At 51.5% G+C, this 13,916-nt stretch overlaps 1 protein-coding gene across 2 annotated transcripts in view; it reads left to right on the top strand.

Annotated features, from left to right (window-relative positions):
* The window catches only part of CLPX (caseinolytic mitochondrial matrix peptidase chaperone subunit X), a 67,685-nt gene that overhangs the window by 18,301 nt on the left and 35,468 nt on the right, over positions 1-13,916 (top strand). For both annotated transcript variants that reach the window (XM_038767532.1, XM_038767533.1), the window contains exons 4-5: positions 3,619-3,773; positions 9,278-9,437. In XM_038767532.1, coding sequence (XP_038623460.1) covers positions 3,619-3,773; positions 9,278-9,437 — 315 coding nt within the window. The remainder of the gene's footprint in view (positions 1-3,618; positions 3,774-9,277; positions 9,438-13,916) is intronic.

Raw genomic sequence — 13,916 nt, forward strand, 5'->3', positions numbered from 1 at the left:
TCGTATTTATTGAGCACTTACTGTGTGCAGAGCACTGTACTAAGCGCTTGGGAAGCACAAGTTGGCAACATCTAGAGACGGTCCCTACCCAACAGTGGGCTCACAGTCTAGAAGCAGGGGACCCACACCCAGCGCTTAGTGCATTGCCTGGCGCAGAGTAAGCGCTTAACAAATACAACAATCAATTGCCAGCTGTGTGACTTTGGGCAAGTCACTTCACTTCTCTGGGCCTCAGTTCCCTCATCTGTAAAATGGGGATTAAGACTGTGAGCCCCCCGTGGGACAACCTGATCACCGTGAAACCTCCCCAGCGCTTAGAACAGTGCTTTGCACATAGTAAGTGCTTAATAAATGCCTTCGTTATTATTATTATTATTATGAAAACTGCCCTAAGTGCCGTGAGCGTTGACTGGAAATGCCTCGCACGGAGGACTTCCCTTAGCCTTCCAACAGTGGTCGTGTTGCAAGGGCCTATCTATGTTGGCGTCAGGCACCTTCCCTTTGACCCACTTTGCCCAGGGAAATAGTTTGCTCTCGGGCAGGATTTTCCCTTCCCGTCAACAAAACGGGAAAGCGATCCAAGGTTCCCTTGCCCTTTAATCCTTGGCACGATTCCCCGGGGCTTTCGGCGGCAGCTGGATCCGAGTCGCTCACTGGGCCGGGAAGAGGAGGGCTCAGCTGGAGGCGAAAGAGGAAAGGACCGGGTAAAAGATACAGACCAAATCACCTGAGGACGGAATTACCTTTTTTAAATTTTATTAACTCCATCTTTTTTAGCGCCAGATCGGCGCTTGCGTAACAGTTATCGTTACGATCTGCAAGAATGGGGTTCGCTCTGCAAGAGGAACATTCAACTCTGCAGCCTAAACTCTCCCCTAACCAACTCTGCGGAGTCTTTGTCCATTTCTGCGGTGAATAATGATAATGAGGACGATAATAATTGTGGCATACGTTAAGCGCTTACTACGGCCTGGGCATCGTACTATGCGCTGGGATGGATTGGACACAGTCCCCGTTCCACATGGGGCTCACAGTCCCCATTTTGCAGATGAGGGAGCTGAAGCCCAGAGAAGTGAAGTGACTTACCCAAGGTCACAGAGCAGACAAGTGGTAGAGCTGGGATTAGAAGCTAGGTCCTTCTGACTATATTGATATTGCAATTGCAATATTGATATTGCAATTATATATTGATATTGATATACAGCTATATTGCAGCCTCCTTCTGAGGCTATATTGCTTGGGGGCATTGGAAATTAGGTTAAAGATGCTCAAATGCTAGCCCGCCCAGTGGGGAAGAGAGGCCCCACTGAGCTGAATTCATAATAATAATAATAATAATAATGGCATTTGTTAAGCGCTTACTTTGTGCAGAGCACTGTTCTAAGCGCTGGAGAGGTTACAAGATTATCAGGTTGTCCCACGGGGGGGCTCACAGTCTTCATCCCCATTTTACAGATGAGGGAACTGAGGCCCAGAGAAGTTAAGTGACTTACCCAAAGTCACACAGCTAACTGGCGGAGCCGGGATTTGAACCCATGACCTCTGACTCCAAAGCCCGGGCTCTTTCCCACTGAGCCACGCTGCTTCTCTGAACCAAAATTATGGTAGCCAACAGATGGGTTTGGGACTTCTGGCCACTGGCCTTGGCTGGAGAGAGCCCATATTGTGCAGAAGCAGAGTGGCCTAATGGGTGGAGCCCGGGCCTGAGAGCCAGAAGGACCTGAGTTCTAATCCCAGCTCCACTACTTGTCTGCCGTGTGACCTTGGGCAAGTCACTTGGCTTCTCTGGGCCTTAGGGCCCTCATTTGTAAAATAGGGATTAAGACCATGGGCCCCAAGTGGGACAGGGACTGTTGTCCAACCAGATCAGCTTGTCATATCCTAACACTTAGCGCCGTGCCTGGCACTTAGTAAGAGCTTAAATGCCGTAAAAAAAAAAAATAAATCCTGTTGCGTGAGATGCCGCTTTTGCAATCAACCGAGCTTGACTCAGAAGGCAAACTCACAGGTGGAAATCGGTGTCGGCTTGACTCACGCGTAGTCTTGTTTTTGTCACACTGCTCCGTCGGAGTCGCCGCCTCCCATCGGTTTCCCGACAGTCATAACCAGGGGAGGAACGTAGCCCGGGGACCCAGGAGTCGACCGCCCACGGACGTAATTAGCCTCGACGACGCGGGCCGGGTTTAGTGTGCCGCCCGGTCAGTCGATCGATCGACTGTATTGAGCGCTCACTGTATGCGGAGCATTGTACTAAGCGCTTGGAAAGACTCCAAGACGACGGAGTCGGTAGATACGTTCCCTGCCCAAAACGAGCTTCAGTCTAGAGGGGGGGACGGTCATTGATATAAATAAATTGCTGATATAGATGTAATTTTGGATACCCCCTGCTCTGACGGTCCTGATCCCGTAAAGTGAGGTGGGCTTGGATTTGGGCCAGCGGGGACAACCCCCCTCCTCCGCTGCTGCTGCCGTCTTGTCTCCCAGGGAGGAGGAGGAGGAGAAGAAAGTATGGAGTTACCGGCAGATTGCAGAAGCCTCTTGGCCTTGTGGCTACAACATAGGCCTGGCGGTCAGAAGGACCTGAGTTCTAATCCCGGCTCTGCCGCCTTGTCTGCCGTGTGACCTTGGACAGGTCACCTCCCTTCTCAGGGCCTCAGTTACCTCGTCTGTAAAATGGGGATTAAGCCTGTGAGCCCCACGTGGGACGGGGCAGGGTGGACACAGCCTGCATTTAGTACAGTGCCCGGCACATAGTAAGCACTTAACAAATACCCCAATTATTAGGTTGGAATTTACCTCATCTGTAAAATGGGGATTAAGACGACATTGTGGGACAGGGGCGGTGTCCAACCTGACTAGCTTGTATCTACCCCAGCGCTCAGTACAGCGTCCGGCACGCTTAACAAATGCCATCGTCTTGATGGTTTGGCTTTCCTGGCCTCAGAGGGAGCTGCGACACCAAGGAAGCACATTTTCGGCCTCCTCAAGATCTTCCCGCCGAATGCTTCAGCTGCAGTTAGAGCTCGTGCTGGGATCCGGAAAGCCGGCCGCTCCCCTCCGGCCGCTCTTAAAAAGCCCCTGGGATTTGGGGGGCCCGGGCCCCAGATTTTGGGGGGCCTGATGGCCCCCGGGAGAGGGTGGCGGCTGAAATTTGGTCGTGAAATGAACGAATCAATCAATCAATCAATCGTATTTATTGAGCGCTTACTGTGTGCAGAGCACTGTACTAAGCGCTTGGGAAGTACAAGCTGGCAGCATATAGAGACAGTCCCTACCCAACAGTGGGCTCACGGTCTAGAAGGGGGAGACGGAGAACAAAACCAAACATACTAACAAAAGGGGGCTCAGTCTGGGAAGGCGTAACTAGTAATTATGTGCCAAGCATTCATTCATTCAATCGTATTTATTGAGCGCTGTACAAATCGGCAACACAGAGACGGTCTGTACCCAACAACGGGCTCGGTCTAGAGCACTGTGCTCAGTGCTTGGGTGGATACAAGCAGATCCAGGAAGCCCGGGATGCCCCATCCGGGTGGTCCAGGGGGTTCAGAAAGAAGCCACCGCCAGTAAAGACTCCCTTCTCCATCCAGTTTCCGCTTTGTTCTCCCCCCCTCCCAGCTTCCACTCGCTTTGTGAAGTGTGAAAAATGCCATCACTTCTTCGTGGTACTGTCCGAAGCCGACTCCAAGAAGAGCATAGCGAAGGAGCCGGAATCCGCGGCCGAGACGGTGAAGTTGGCTTTCCAGCAGAAGCCACCACCTCCCCCCAAAAAGGTATCGCTCTCAGTCTTTGGGTCGGCGAGCAGTCCTGGCCTTGCAGCCTGCCGGATCTTTCTTCCTGACGCGGGTCCGCTCCCGACGTGACGGCTATATATGTTGCCAACTTGGACTTCCCAAGCGCTTAGTACAGTGCTGTGCACACAGTAAGCGCTCAATAAATACGATTGACGATGATGACGAACCAACGTGTTTTTATACCTCATCGGAGGTGCCCACTCCGCCAGGCCGGCGGCCCCCCGGAGAAGTCCGAGCTGAGCTGCCAGCCTCCTTCACTGTGAGGTTTTTTAGTTGGGTGGTCTTTAAGTGCGTACTATATGCCGGGCACTCACACTGTACTGAGCGCTGGGGTAGATCCAGACGCAACGGGGTGGACACAATCCCCATTCCGCAGAGGAAATGAGGGCCGTCGGGGAAGCCCTCTTGGAGATGAGCCATATTAAAGGCTTTGGAGGCAATCGTCATCATCATCAATCGTTTTTACTGAGCGTTTACTATGTGCAGAGCACTGTACTAAGCGCTTGGGAAGTACAAATTGGCAACATATAGCGACAGTCCCTACCCAACAGTGGGCTCACAGTCTGAAAGGGGGAGACCGAGAACAAAACCAAACATACTAACAAAATAAAATAAATCGTCGTCGGAGATGAAGAGGGAGGGGGTTCCGGGCCGGAAGCGGGACGTGGGCCAGAGGTTGGCATTGACGTAGATACTTGTACTTCCCAAGCGCTTAGTACAGTGCTCTGCACACAGTACGCGCTCAATAAATGCGATTGATTGATTGGACGGGATCAAGGTACAGGGTGCAGGCTGGATTGTAGCAGGAGAGTGGCGAGGTGAGATGGAAGAGGGCCGATTGGGGTACAAGAAAATCGGGTTGGACACATAGGCAGCGCCCGGTCGTAATCCCTATTTTATTGATGAGGTAACTGGGGCCCAGAGAAGTAAAGTGACCCACCAAGGGTCACACAGCGGGCAAGTGGCGAAGCCAGGATTAGAATCAATCAATCTGGTATCTACTGAGTGCTTACTCTGTGCCGAGCACTGTACTGAGTGCCTGGGAAAGTACAGTGAAACAGTGCAACAAAATTGGTAGACACATTCCCTGCCCACAACAGGCTTACAATCTAGAAGGGGAGACAGACATTGGTAAGAGTAAATCAGTTACAAAGGTGAACATAAGTGGTGTGGGGCCGAGGGAGGGTTGAAAGGGAGCAAATCAGGGCGATGCAGAAGGGAGTGGGAGAAGAGGAAAAGAGGGTTTAGGGAATAATAATAATAATAATAATAATGGCATTTATTAAGCCCTTACTATGTGCAAAGCACTGATCTAAGCGCTGGGGAGGTTACAAGGCGATCAGATTGTCCCATGGGGGGCTCCCAGTCTTAATCCCCATTTTACAGATGAGGGAACTGAGGCCCAGAGAAGTTAAGTGACTTGCCCAAAGTCACACCATTGACAATTGGCAGAGCAGGGATTTGCACCCATGACCTCTGATTCCAAAGCCCGGGCTCTTTCCACTGAGCCATGCTGCTTCTCTAGGCCTCTTGGAGGAGATCCGCCTTCAATAAGGCTTAGAAGATGGGGAGGGTCTGTCGGATATGAAGAGGGAGGGTGTTCCCAGCGAGAGGTTGGCGGCGAGATCAATCAATCAATCAATCAATCGTATTTATTGAACGCTTACTGTGTGCAGAGCACTGTACTAAGCGCTTGGGAAGTCCAAGTTGGCAACATCTAGAGACAGTCCCTACCCAACAGTGGGCTCACAGTCTAGAAGGGGGAGACAGAGAACAAAACCAAACATATTAACAAAATAAAAGAAATAGAATAGATATGTACAAGTAAAGTAAATAAATAGAGTAATAAATATGTACAAACATATATACAGATGCTGTGGGGAAGGGAAGGAGGTAAGGTGGGGGAGAGGAAGGAGGGGGCTTAGTCTGGGAAGGCCTCCTGGAGGAGGTGAGCTCTCAGTAGGGCCTTGAAGGGAGGAAGAGATGGATTAGAACCCAGATCCTTCTGCCCTCCCAGGCCTGTGCTGTATCCGCTGGGCCACACCGCTCCACATCTGGGACGAGGAATTAATCAATCAATCAATCAATCGTATTGAGCGCTTACTGTGTGCAGAGCACTGTACTAAGCGCTTGGGAAGTCCAAGTTGGCAACATATAGAGACAGTCCCTACCCAACAGCGGGCTCACAGTCTAAAAGAAGTCCAGGGTTTCACCTTGCACAGCCTCCGTTGTCGTCGGGGAGGGGCACCCTGGCCCCGTGCCCCCCAAATCCCCCCGGCTGTGGAGAAAGGCAGGCAGGGAATACGTGGGGGGTGGTCGGCGGAGTCCCACGTTGCGGCTCCCACCGCAGCACCCGGGGGAGTCCGAAGAGGCGGGATCAATGGAGGGAAAATCAATCAATCAATCAATCGTATTTATTGAGCGCTTACTGTGTGCAGAGCACTGGACTAAGCGCTTGGGAAGTACAAGTTGGCAGCATAGAGAGACAGTTCGTACCCAACAGTGGGCTCACAGTCTAAAAGGGGGAGAATGGCCCAGGCCTCTGGAGCGGGAGCCGCCAGGCTGGAGCCCAGAACTTCCTTGGCGGTGGCGGGAACGCCGGCGAGCCACCCCTTCGAGGGCCTGGGGGCTGCTGCTGACCCTCAAACCGGTCTGGGCCCTTCGCCGGCCAAACCGGAAACACCCTCACGCCCATTCCCTTCCCCCTGACATTCCGTGGAAGGAGACCTGGGGCGGTCCGGGCGATGGACGGATTCGGAAGGAACAGGAGCCGTGGGAGGGAAAACCGGTTCCCTGGGCGGCTCTGCTGCCGGCTTTGGGTGGGACCCTGGCCCGGCCGCCAGAGCCTCGGAAGACAAAATCCGGGCCCCGGTTCGGGGGTCACCGTCCAGTTTCCGGTCCGCGTTCTCTCGGCTTTGAACCGAGGCTCAAAAGGGTCTCCCCCTTATTTATTCTATTTATTTTATTTGGTTAATATGTTTGGTTTTGTTCTCTGTCTCCCCCTTCTAGACTGTGAGCCCACTGTTGGGTAGGGACCGTCTCTACATGTTGCCAGCTTGTACTTCCCAAGCGCTTAGTCCAGTGCTCTGCACACAGTAAGCGTTCAATAAATACGATTGATTGATTGATTGATTGATAAAGAGCTTGGGCCCCCAAGCTTGGGGGCTTGGGTCGATCAATCGAGGCTGCTTTTTGAATGCTTATAATAATAATAATGATGACATTTGTTAAGCGCTTACTATGTGCAGAGCACTGTTCTAAGCGCTGGGGGGGGGGATACAAGGTGATCAAGTTGCCTCACGTGGGGCTCACAGTCTTAATCCCCATTTTACAGATGAGGTAACTGAGGCTCAGAGAAGTGAAGTGACTTGCCCAAGGTCACACAGCAGACACGTGGCAGAGTCGGGATTCGAACCCATGACCTCCGACTCCAAAGCCCGGGCTCTTTCCACTGAGCCATGCTGCTTCTCGAGAGGCTTATAATAATAATGATGATGATGGCATTTGTTAAGCGCTTACTATGTGCAAAGCACTGTTCTAAGCGCTGGGGGGGATACAAGGTGATCAGGTTGTCCCGCATGGGGCTCACAGTTATCATCCCCATTTTACAGATGAGGTGGCTGAGGCTCCGGGAAGTTAAGTGACTTGCCCAAGGTCACACAGCAGACACGTGGTGGAGCCGGGGTTCGAACCCATGACCTCTGACTCCAAAGCCCGCGCTCTTTCCACCGAGCCACGCTGCTTCTCAATAATAATAATGGCATTTATTAAGCGCTTACTATGTGCAAAGCACTGTTCTGAGCACTGGGGAGGTTACAAAGTGATCAGGCTGTCCCACGGTGGGGCTCACAGTCTTAATCCCCATTTTACAGATGAGGGAACTGAGGCACGGAGAAGTGAAGTGACTTGCCCAAAGTCACACAGCTGACAATTGGTGGAGCTAGGATTTGAACCCGTGACCTCTGACTCCCAAGCCCGGGCTCTTTCCACTGAGCCACGCTGCTTCTCGTGGCTTATGGTGTGTGGAGCACCGTACTAAGCGCTTGGGAGAGGACAGTGCACTGAGCAGTCAGTCAACGTGGGGAAGCAGTGTGGCCTAGTGGGTAGAGCCCGGCCCTGGAGTCAGAGGGTCTGGGTTCTAATTCCTGCCCCGCCACTTGTCTGCTGTGTGACCCTGGGCCTCAGTTCCCTCATCTGTGAACAGGGTATTCAATTCCCCTTCTCCCTCGTAGAGATTGGTGTTTTAGAGAAGCAGCGTGGCTCCCTGGAAAGAGCCCGGGCTCTGGAGTCAGAGGTCATGGGTTCAAATCCCAGCTCCGCCACTTGTCAGCTGGGTGACTTTGGGCCAGTCCCCTCACTTCTCTGGGCCTCAGTTCCCTCATCTGGAAAATGGGGGTTAAGACTGTGAGCCCCAAGTGGGACAACCTGATCACCTTGTATCCTCCCCAGCGCTTAGAACAGGGCTTGGCACATAGTAATAATAATAATAATAATAATAATAATAATAATGATGATGATGGCATTTATTAAGCACTTACTATACAATACAACAATGCAATGACATGCAAGGACAATGCAAGAGAGTAGAACCAACCCCTGCCCCCAGGAAGCTTACAGTCTGGCTTACATAGTAAGCGCTTAATAATTGCCATTATTATTTTATTATTATTATTATTATTATTATTATCATCATCATCATTATTATTCTGTACCCCTAGGCGTAGAAAGAAGCGGGTAGAGGAGGTGGGGTGAGGCTCCAGGGGTCTGGTTCCCCCGTCCCACCAACCTGCTGAGCCGCCCCGTCTCCCAGTCTGCCCCAGGGTTGCTTTTTCCCCACGGATGCGTCGGGAGCTTAATCAATCAATCAATCAATCAATCAATCGTATTTCTTGAGCACTTACTGTGTGCAGCCTGAGACTGCACAGACTGAGCCCCTTCCTTCCTCTCCCCCTCGTCCCCCTCTCCATCCCCCCCATCTTACCTCCTTCCCTTCCCCACAGCACCTGTATATATGTTTGTACCTATTTATTACTCTATTTATTTTACTTGTACATATCTATTCTATTTATTTTATTCTGTTAGTATGTTTGGTTTTGTTCTCCGTCTCCCCCTTTTAGACTGTGAGCCCGCTGTTGGGTAGGGACCGTCTCTAGATGTTGCCAACTTGGACTTCCCAAGCGCTTAGTCCAGCGCTCCGCACACAGTAAGCGCTCGATAAATACAGTTGATGATGATGATGCAGTTAGTCCGGTGCTCTGCACACAGTAAGCACTCGATAAATGCAATTGATGATGATGATGCAGTTAGTCCGGTGCTCTGCACACAGTAAGCGCTCGATAAATACGATTGATGATGATGATGGTGATGCAGAGCACTGTGCTAAGCGCTTGGGAAGTCCAAGTTGGCAACATAGAGAGACGGTCCCGACCCAACAGCGGGCTCGCGGTCTGAAGGAGCGTAACCGGCTCCCCGCCGCCTTGCAGATCTACAACTACCTCGACAAGTACGTGGTCGGCCAGTCTTTCGCCAAGAAGGTGCTCTCCGTCGCCGTGTACAATCACTACAAGAGGATCTACAATAACATCCCCGCTAACGTCCGGCAGCAAGCGGAAGTCGAGAGGCACGCGTCCTTGACCCCCCGAGGTCAGTGCGGGCGGGTTCCCCCCCGGCGGCGGCCGCCCTGGAGGGGAAGACCACCCCCCCGGGCCCCGGGGACCCCCCAAAACCGGCGTTGACCGTTGTCACCCTCTCCCGTGGCGGTTCCGGGGCCGCCCCTTCTCGAACTCAACACCGCCAGGCCCCGGGGGGAGCGGATGAGGAGGGGCAGGCGAAGACCCCCTGAAAATTTTAGACTGTGAGCCCACTGGTGGGTAGGGACTGTCTCTATATGTTGCCAATTTGGACTTCCCAAGCTCTTAGTCCAGTGCTCTGCACACAGTAAGCGCTCAATAAATACGATTGATGATGATGATGATGAAAATGGAGTGGGTTATGGGGGCGGGTGGCTCCTTAGGTGCCGCTGCTAGGCCCTTTGGGTGTGTGTTTTTTGTTTTTTTTTTTTTAACAGATCATCATCCTCAATCGTATTTATTGAGCGCTTACTGTGTGCAGAGCACTGTGCTGAGCGCTTGGGAAGTCCAAGTTGGCAACATAGAGAGACGGTCCCTACCCAACAGTGGGCTCACAGTCTAAGAGGGGGAGGCAGATGAAGTAAAAATAATAATGCTTGTATTTGTTAAGTGCGTTCTAAGCGCTGGGGGTAGATAAAAGGTAATCAGGTTTTCCCACGCGGGGCTCACAGTCTTCATCCCCATTTCGCAGGTGAGGGAACTGAGGCTCAGATAAGTGAAATAATAATAATGATAGTAATGGTGGTATTTGTTAAGCGCTTACTATGTGCCAAGCACCGTTCTAAGCGCTGGGGTAGATACGACGTCATCTCAGGTGGGGCTCACAGTCTTAATCCCCATTTTAATGATGACGGAACTGAGGCACATCATCATCATCGTCAATCGTATTTATTGAGCGCTTACTGTGTGCAGAGCACTGTACTAAGCGCTTGGGAAGTCCAAGTTGACAACGTATAGAGACGGTCCCTACCCAACAGTGGGCTCACAGTCTAAGAGGGGAAAGCAGATGAAGTAAAAATAATAATGCTCGTATTTGTTAAGCGCTTACTATGTGCCAAGCACTGTTCTGAGCGCTGGGGGTAGGTAAAAGGTAATCAGATTTTCCCATGTGGGGCTCACAGTCTTCATCCCCATTTCGCAGGTGAGGGAACTGAGGCTTAGATAAGTGAAATAATAATAGTGATAATAAGAATGATAGTAATGGTGGTATTTGTTAAGCGCTTACTAAGCGCCAAGCACCGTTCTGAGCGCTGGGGTCGATACACCGTCGTCTCACGTGGGGCTCACAGTCTTAATCCCCATTTTAATGATGACGGAACTGAGGCACATCATCATCATCGTCAGTCGTATTTATTAAGCGCTTACTGTGTGCAGAGCACTGTACTGAGCGCTTGGGAAGTCCAAGTTGGCAACATAGACGGTCCCTACCCAACAGTGGGCTCACAGTCTAAGAGGGGGAGGCAGATGAAGTAAAAATAATAATGCTCGTATTTCTTAAGTGCTTACTATGTGCCAAGCACCGTTCTAAGCGCTGGGGGTAGATAAAAGGTAATCAGGTTTTCCCACGCGGGGCTCACAGTCTTCATCCCCATTTCGCAGGTGAGGGAACTGAGGCTCAGATAAGTGAAATAATAATAATGATAGTAATGGTGGTATTTGTTAAGCGCTTACTATGTGCCAAGCACCGTTCTAAGCGCTGGGGTAGATACAACGTCGTCTCAGGTGGGGCTCACAGTCTTAATCCCCATTTTAATGATGACGGAACTGAGGCACATCATCATCGTCATCAATCGTATTTATTGAGCGCTTACTGTGTGCAGAGCACTGTACTAAGCGCTTGGGAAGTACAAGTTGGCAACGTATAGAGACGGTCCCTACCCAACAGTGGGCTCACAGTCTTAATCCCCATTTTAATGATGACGGAACTGAGGCACATCATCATCGTCGTCAATCGTATTTATTGAGCGCTTACTGTGTGCAGAGCACTGTACTAAGCGCTTGGGAAGTCCAAGTTGGCAACATATAGAGACAGTCCCTACCCAACAGTGGGCTCACAGTCTTAATCCCCATTTTAATGATGACGGAACTGAGGCACATCATCATCGTCGTCAATCGTATTTATTGAGCGCTTACTGTGTGCAGAGCACTGTACTAAGCGCTTGGGAAGTCCAAGTTGGCAACATAAGAGACAGTCCCTACCCAACAGTGGGCTCACAGTCTAAAAGGGGGACAGTGAAGTGACTCGCCCAAGGTCACCCAGCAGGCAAGTGGTGGAGCCGGCAGTAGAAGTGGGGCCCTTTCCACCAGGCCACACTGCTTCTCATGCTGCTGTGTGACCTTGGGCATGTCAGGTCACTTCCCTGGGCCTCAGTTCCCTCATCTGGAAAATGGGGATTGAAGACCATGAGCCCCGTATGGGACAGGGGCGGTGCGTGCCCCGATAACCTGGTATCTCCCTCAGCGCTTAGTACAGTGCCGCGTGCACCTCGTGAGCGCTTCCCAAGCGCTTCGTCCAGTGCTCTGCCCACAGTAAGCGCTCAATAAATACGATTGAATAAATGAAGAAGCAGCGTGGCTCAGTGGAAAGAGCCCGGGCTTTGGAGTCAGAGGTCGTGGGTTTGAATTCCGACTCCACCACATCATCATCAATCGTATTTATTGAGCGCTTGCTATGTGCAGAGCACTGTACTAAGCGCTTGGGAAGTCCAAATTGGCAACATATAGAGACAGTCCCTACCCAACAGTATATGTCTGCTGTGTGACCTTGGGCGAGTCACTTAACTTCTCTGCGCCTCAGTTACCTCACCTGTAAAATGGGGATTAAGACTGTGAGCCCCACGTGGGACAACTTGATCACCTTGCATCCCCCCAGCGCTTAGAACAGTGCTCTGCACATAGTAAGCGCTTAATAAATGCCATCATTATTATTATTATTATGAATGAATAGCAGATGGGCCTGCTTTGTGCTCTGTCTCCCCCTTCTAGACTGTGAGCCCGTTGCTGGGTAGGGATTATCTCTGTCGGTTGCCGACTTGTACTTCCCAAGCGCTTAGTACAGTGCTCTGCACACAGTAAGCGCTCAATAAATACGATTGAATGAATGTTTGTGTCTGCTGCTAGGGAGGTATCATATGCGTGCGTGTTTTCCTTACAGTCAGCAGTGCTGCTATTAGGGCGGTGTCACCTGCGGGCGTGTGTGTGTCCTTCCCCTTCATCATCATCATCATCAATCGTATTTATTGAGCGCTTACTGTGTGCAGAGCACTGTACTAAGCGCTTGGGAAATACAGTAATGCTGCTGCTAGGGAGGGGTGTGCGTAGCTCAGTTTCTTGAGTGTGTTGCCTGCCGTGGTTAGGGAGGCGTCACCCCTGTGGGCCTATGATTAAAAATCCAGCTTTTTCCCAAACCGGAGCCCCGCGGAGAGGGGCGGACCCCTTCCCGAGCCACCTGCCCGGTCGCGGTGAGCGGGAAACTCCCAAGCGGGGCCACCCGGGCACCGCCACTGCGGGATCACTGCGGATAAGCGCTTAGTACAGTGCTCTGCACACAGTAAGCGCTCAATAAATACGATTGATGATGATCGGCCGACTCCCAGGGGGACTTCCAAGCCTGGGAAAGCCGGGAGGGGATCCCGACGTCCGTCCCGTCCGTCCCGCGGACCCCATCGGTGGCCGGGAGCCGGGCTGGGGCAGGGCCCAGCAGTAGACGGAGAGCAGGCGGTCGGTAACTGAGGAACAGAAAATCTCCACCTAGTTATTTGCTGACGCTCACCTTCCCGGGACAATTAGGTGCAAAGTCTGTCGGATTCCCCGGGAAAAATGATAGTGGGAATAGATATGTATTTAATTACTCAGGCGTTTTTTTTTTTAATCAGTCAGCATTTATGGAATGCCTACAGTTGTGCAAAGTAATAATAATGGGATTTATTAAGCGCTTACCATGTGCAAAGCACCGTTCTCAGCGCTGGGGAGGTGACGAGGTAACCAGGTTGCTCCCCGGGGGGCTCACAGTCTTCATCCCCATTTTCCAGATGAGGGAACTGAGGCCCGGAGAAGTGAAGTGACTTGCCCAAAGTCACCCAGCTGACAAGTGGGGGAGCCGGGATTTGAACCCATGCCCTCCGACTTAGAACCCATGCTCCTACCATTAGGTCACGCTGCTTCAGTGTTGTGATCTTTTCCCCATTTGCGGGGACTAAGTCCCAACTTTGATCTTTCTAGCTCGGTTTGTTCATTCATTCATTCATTCAATCGTATTTATTGAGTGCTTACCATGTGCAGAGCACTGGACTAAGTGCTTGGAAAGCATAGTCATGGGCTACTGAACGCTTGGGAGAGGACACCTCCTCCGGGAGGCCTTCCCAGACTGAGCCCCTTCCTTCTTCTCCCCCTCGCCCCCCTCTGCATCCCCCCATCTTACCTCCTTCCCTTCCCCACAGCACCTGTATATATGTTTGTACATATTTATTACTCTATTTATTTAGTAGGAGTG

This window comes from Tachyglossus aculeatus, chromosome 26 (assembly GCF_015852505.1).
Source record: "Tachyglossus aculeatus isolate mTacAcu1 chromosome 26, mTacAcu1.pri, whole genome shotgun sequence".
Classification (NCBI taxonomy): domain Eukaryota; kingdom Metazoa; phylum Chordata; class Mammalia; order Monotremata; family Tachyglossidae; genus Tachyglossus; species Tachyglossus aculeatus.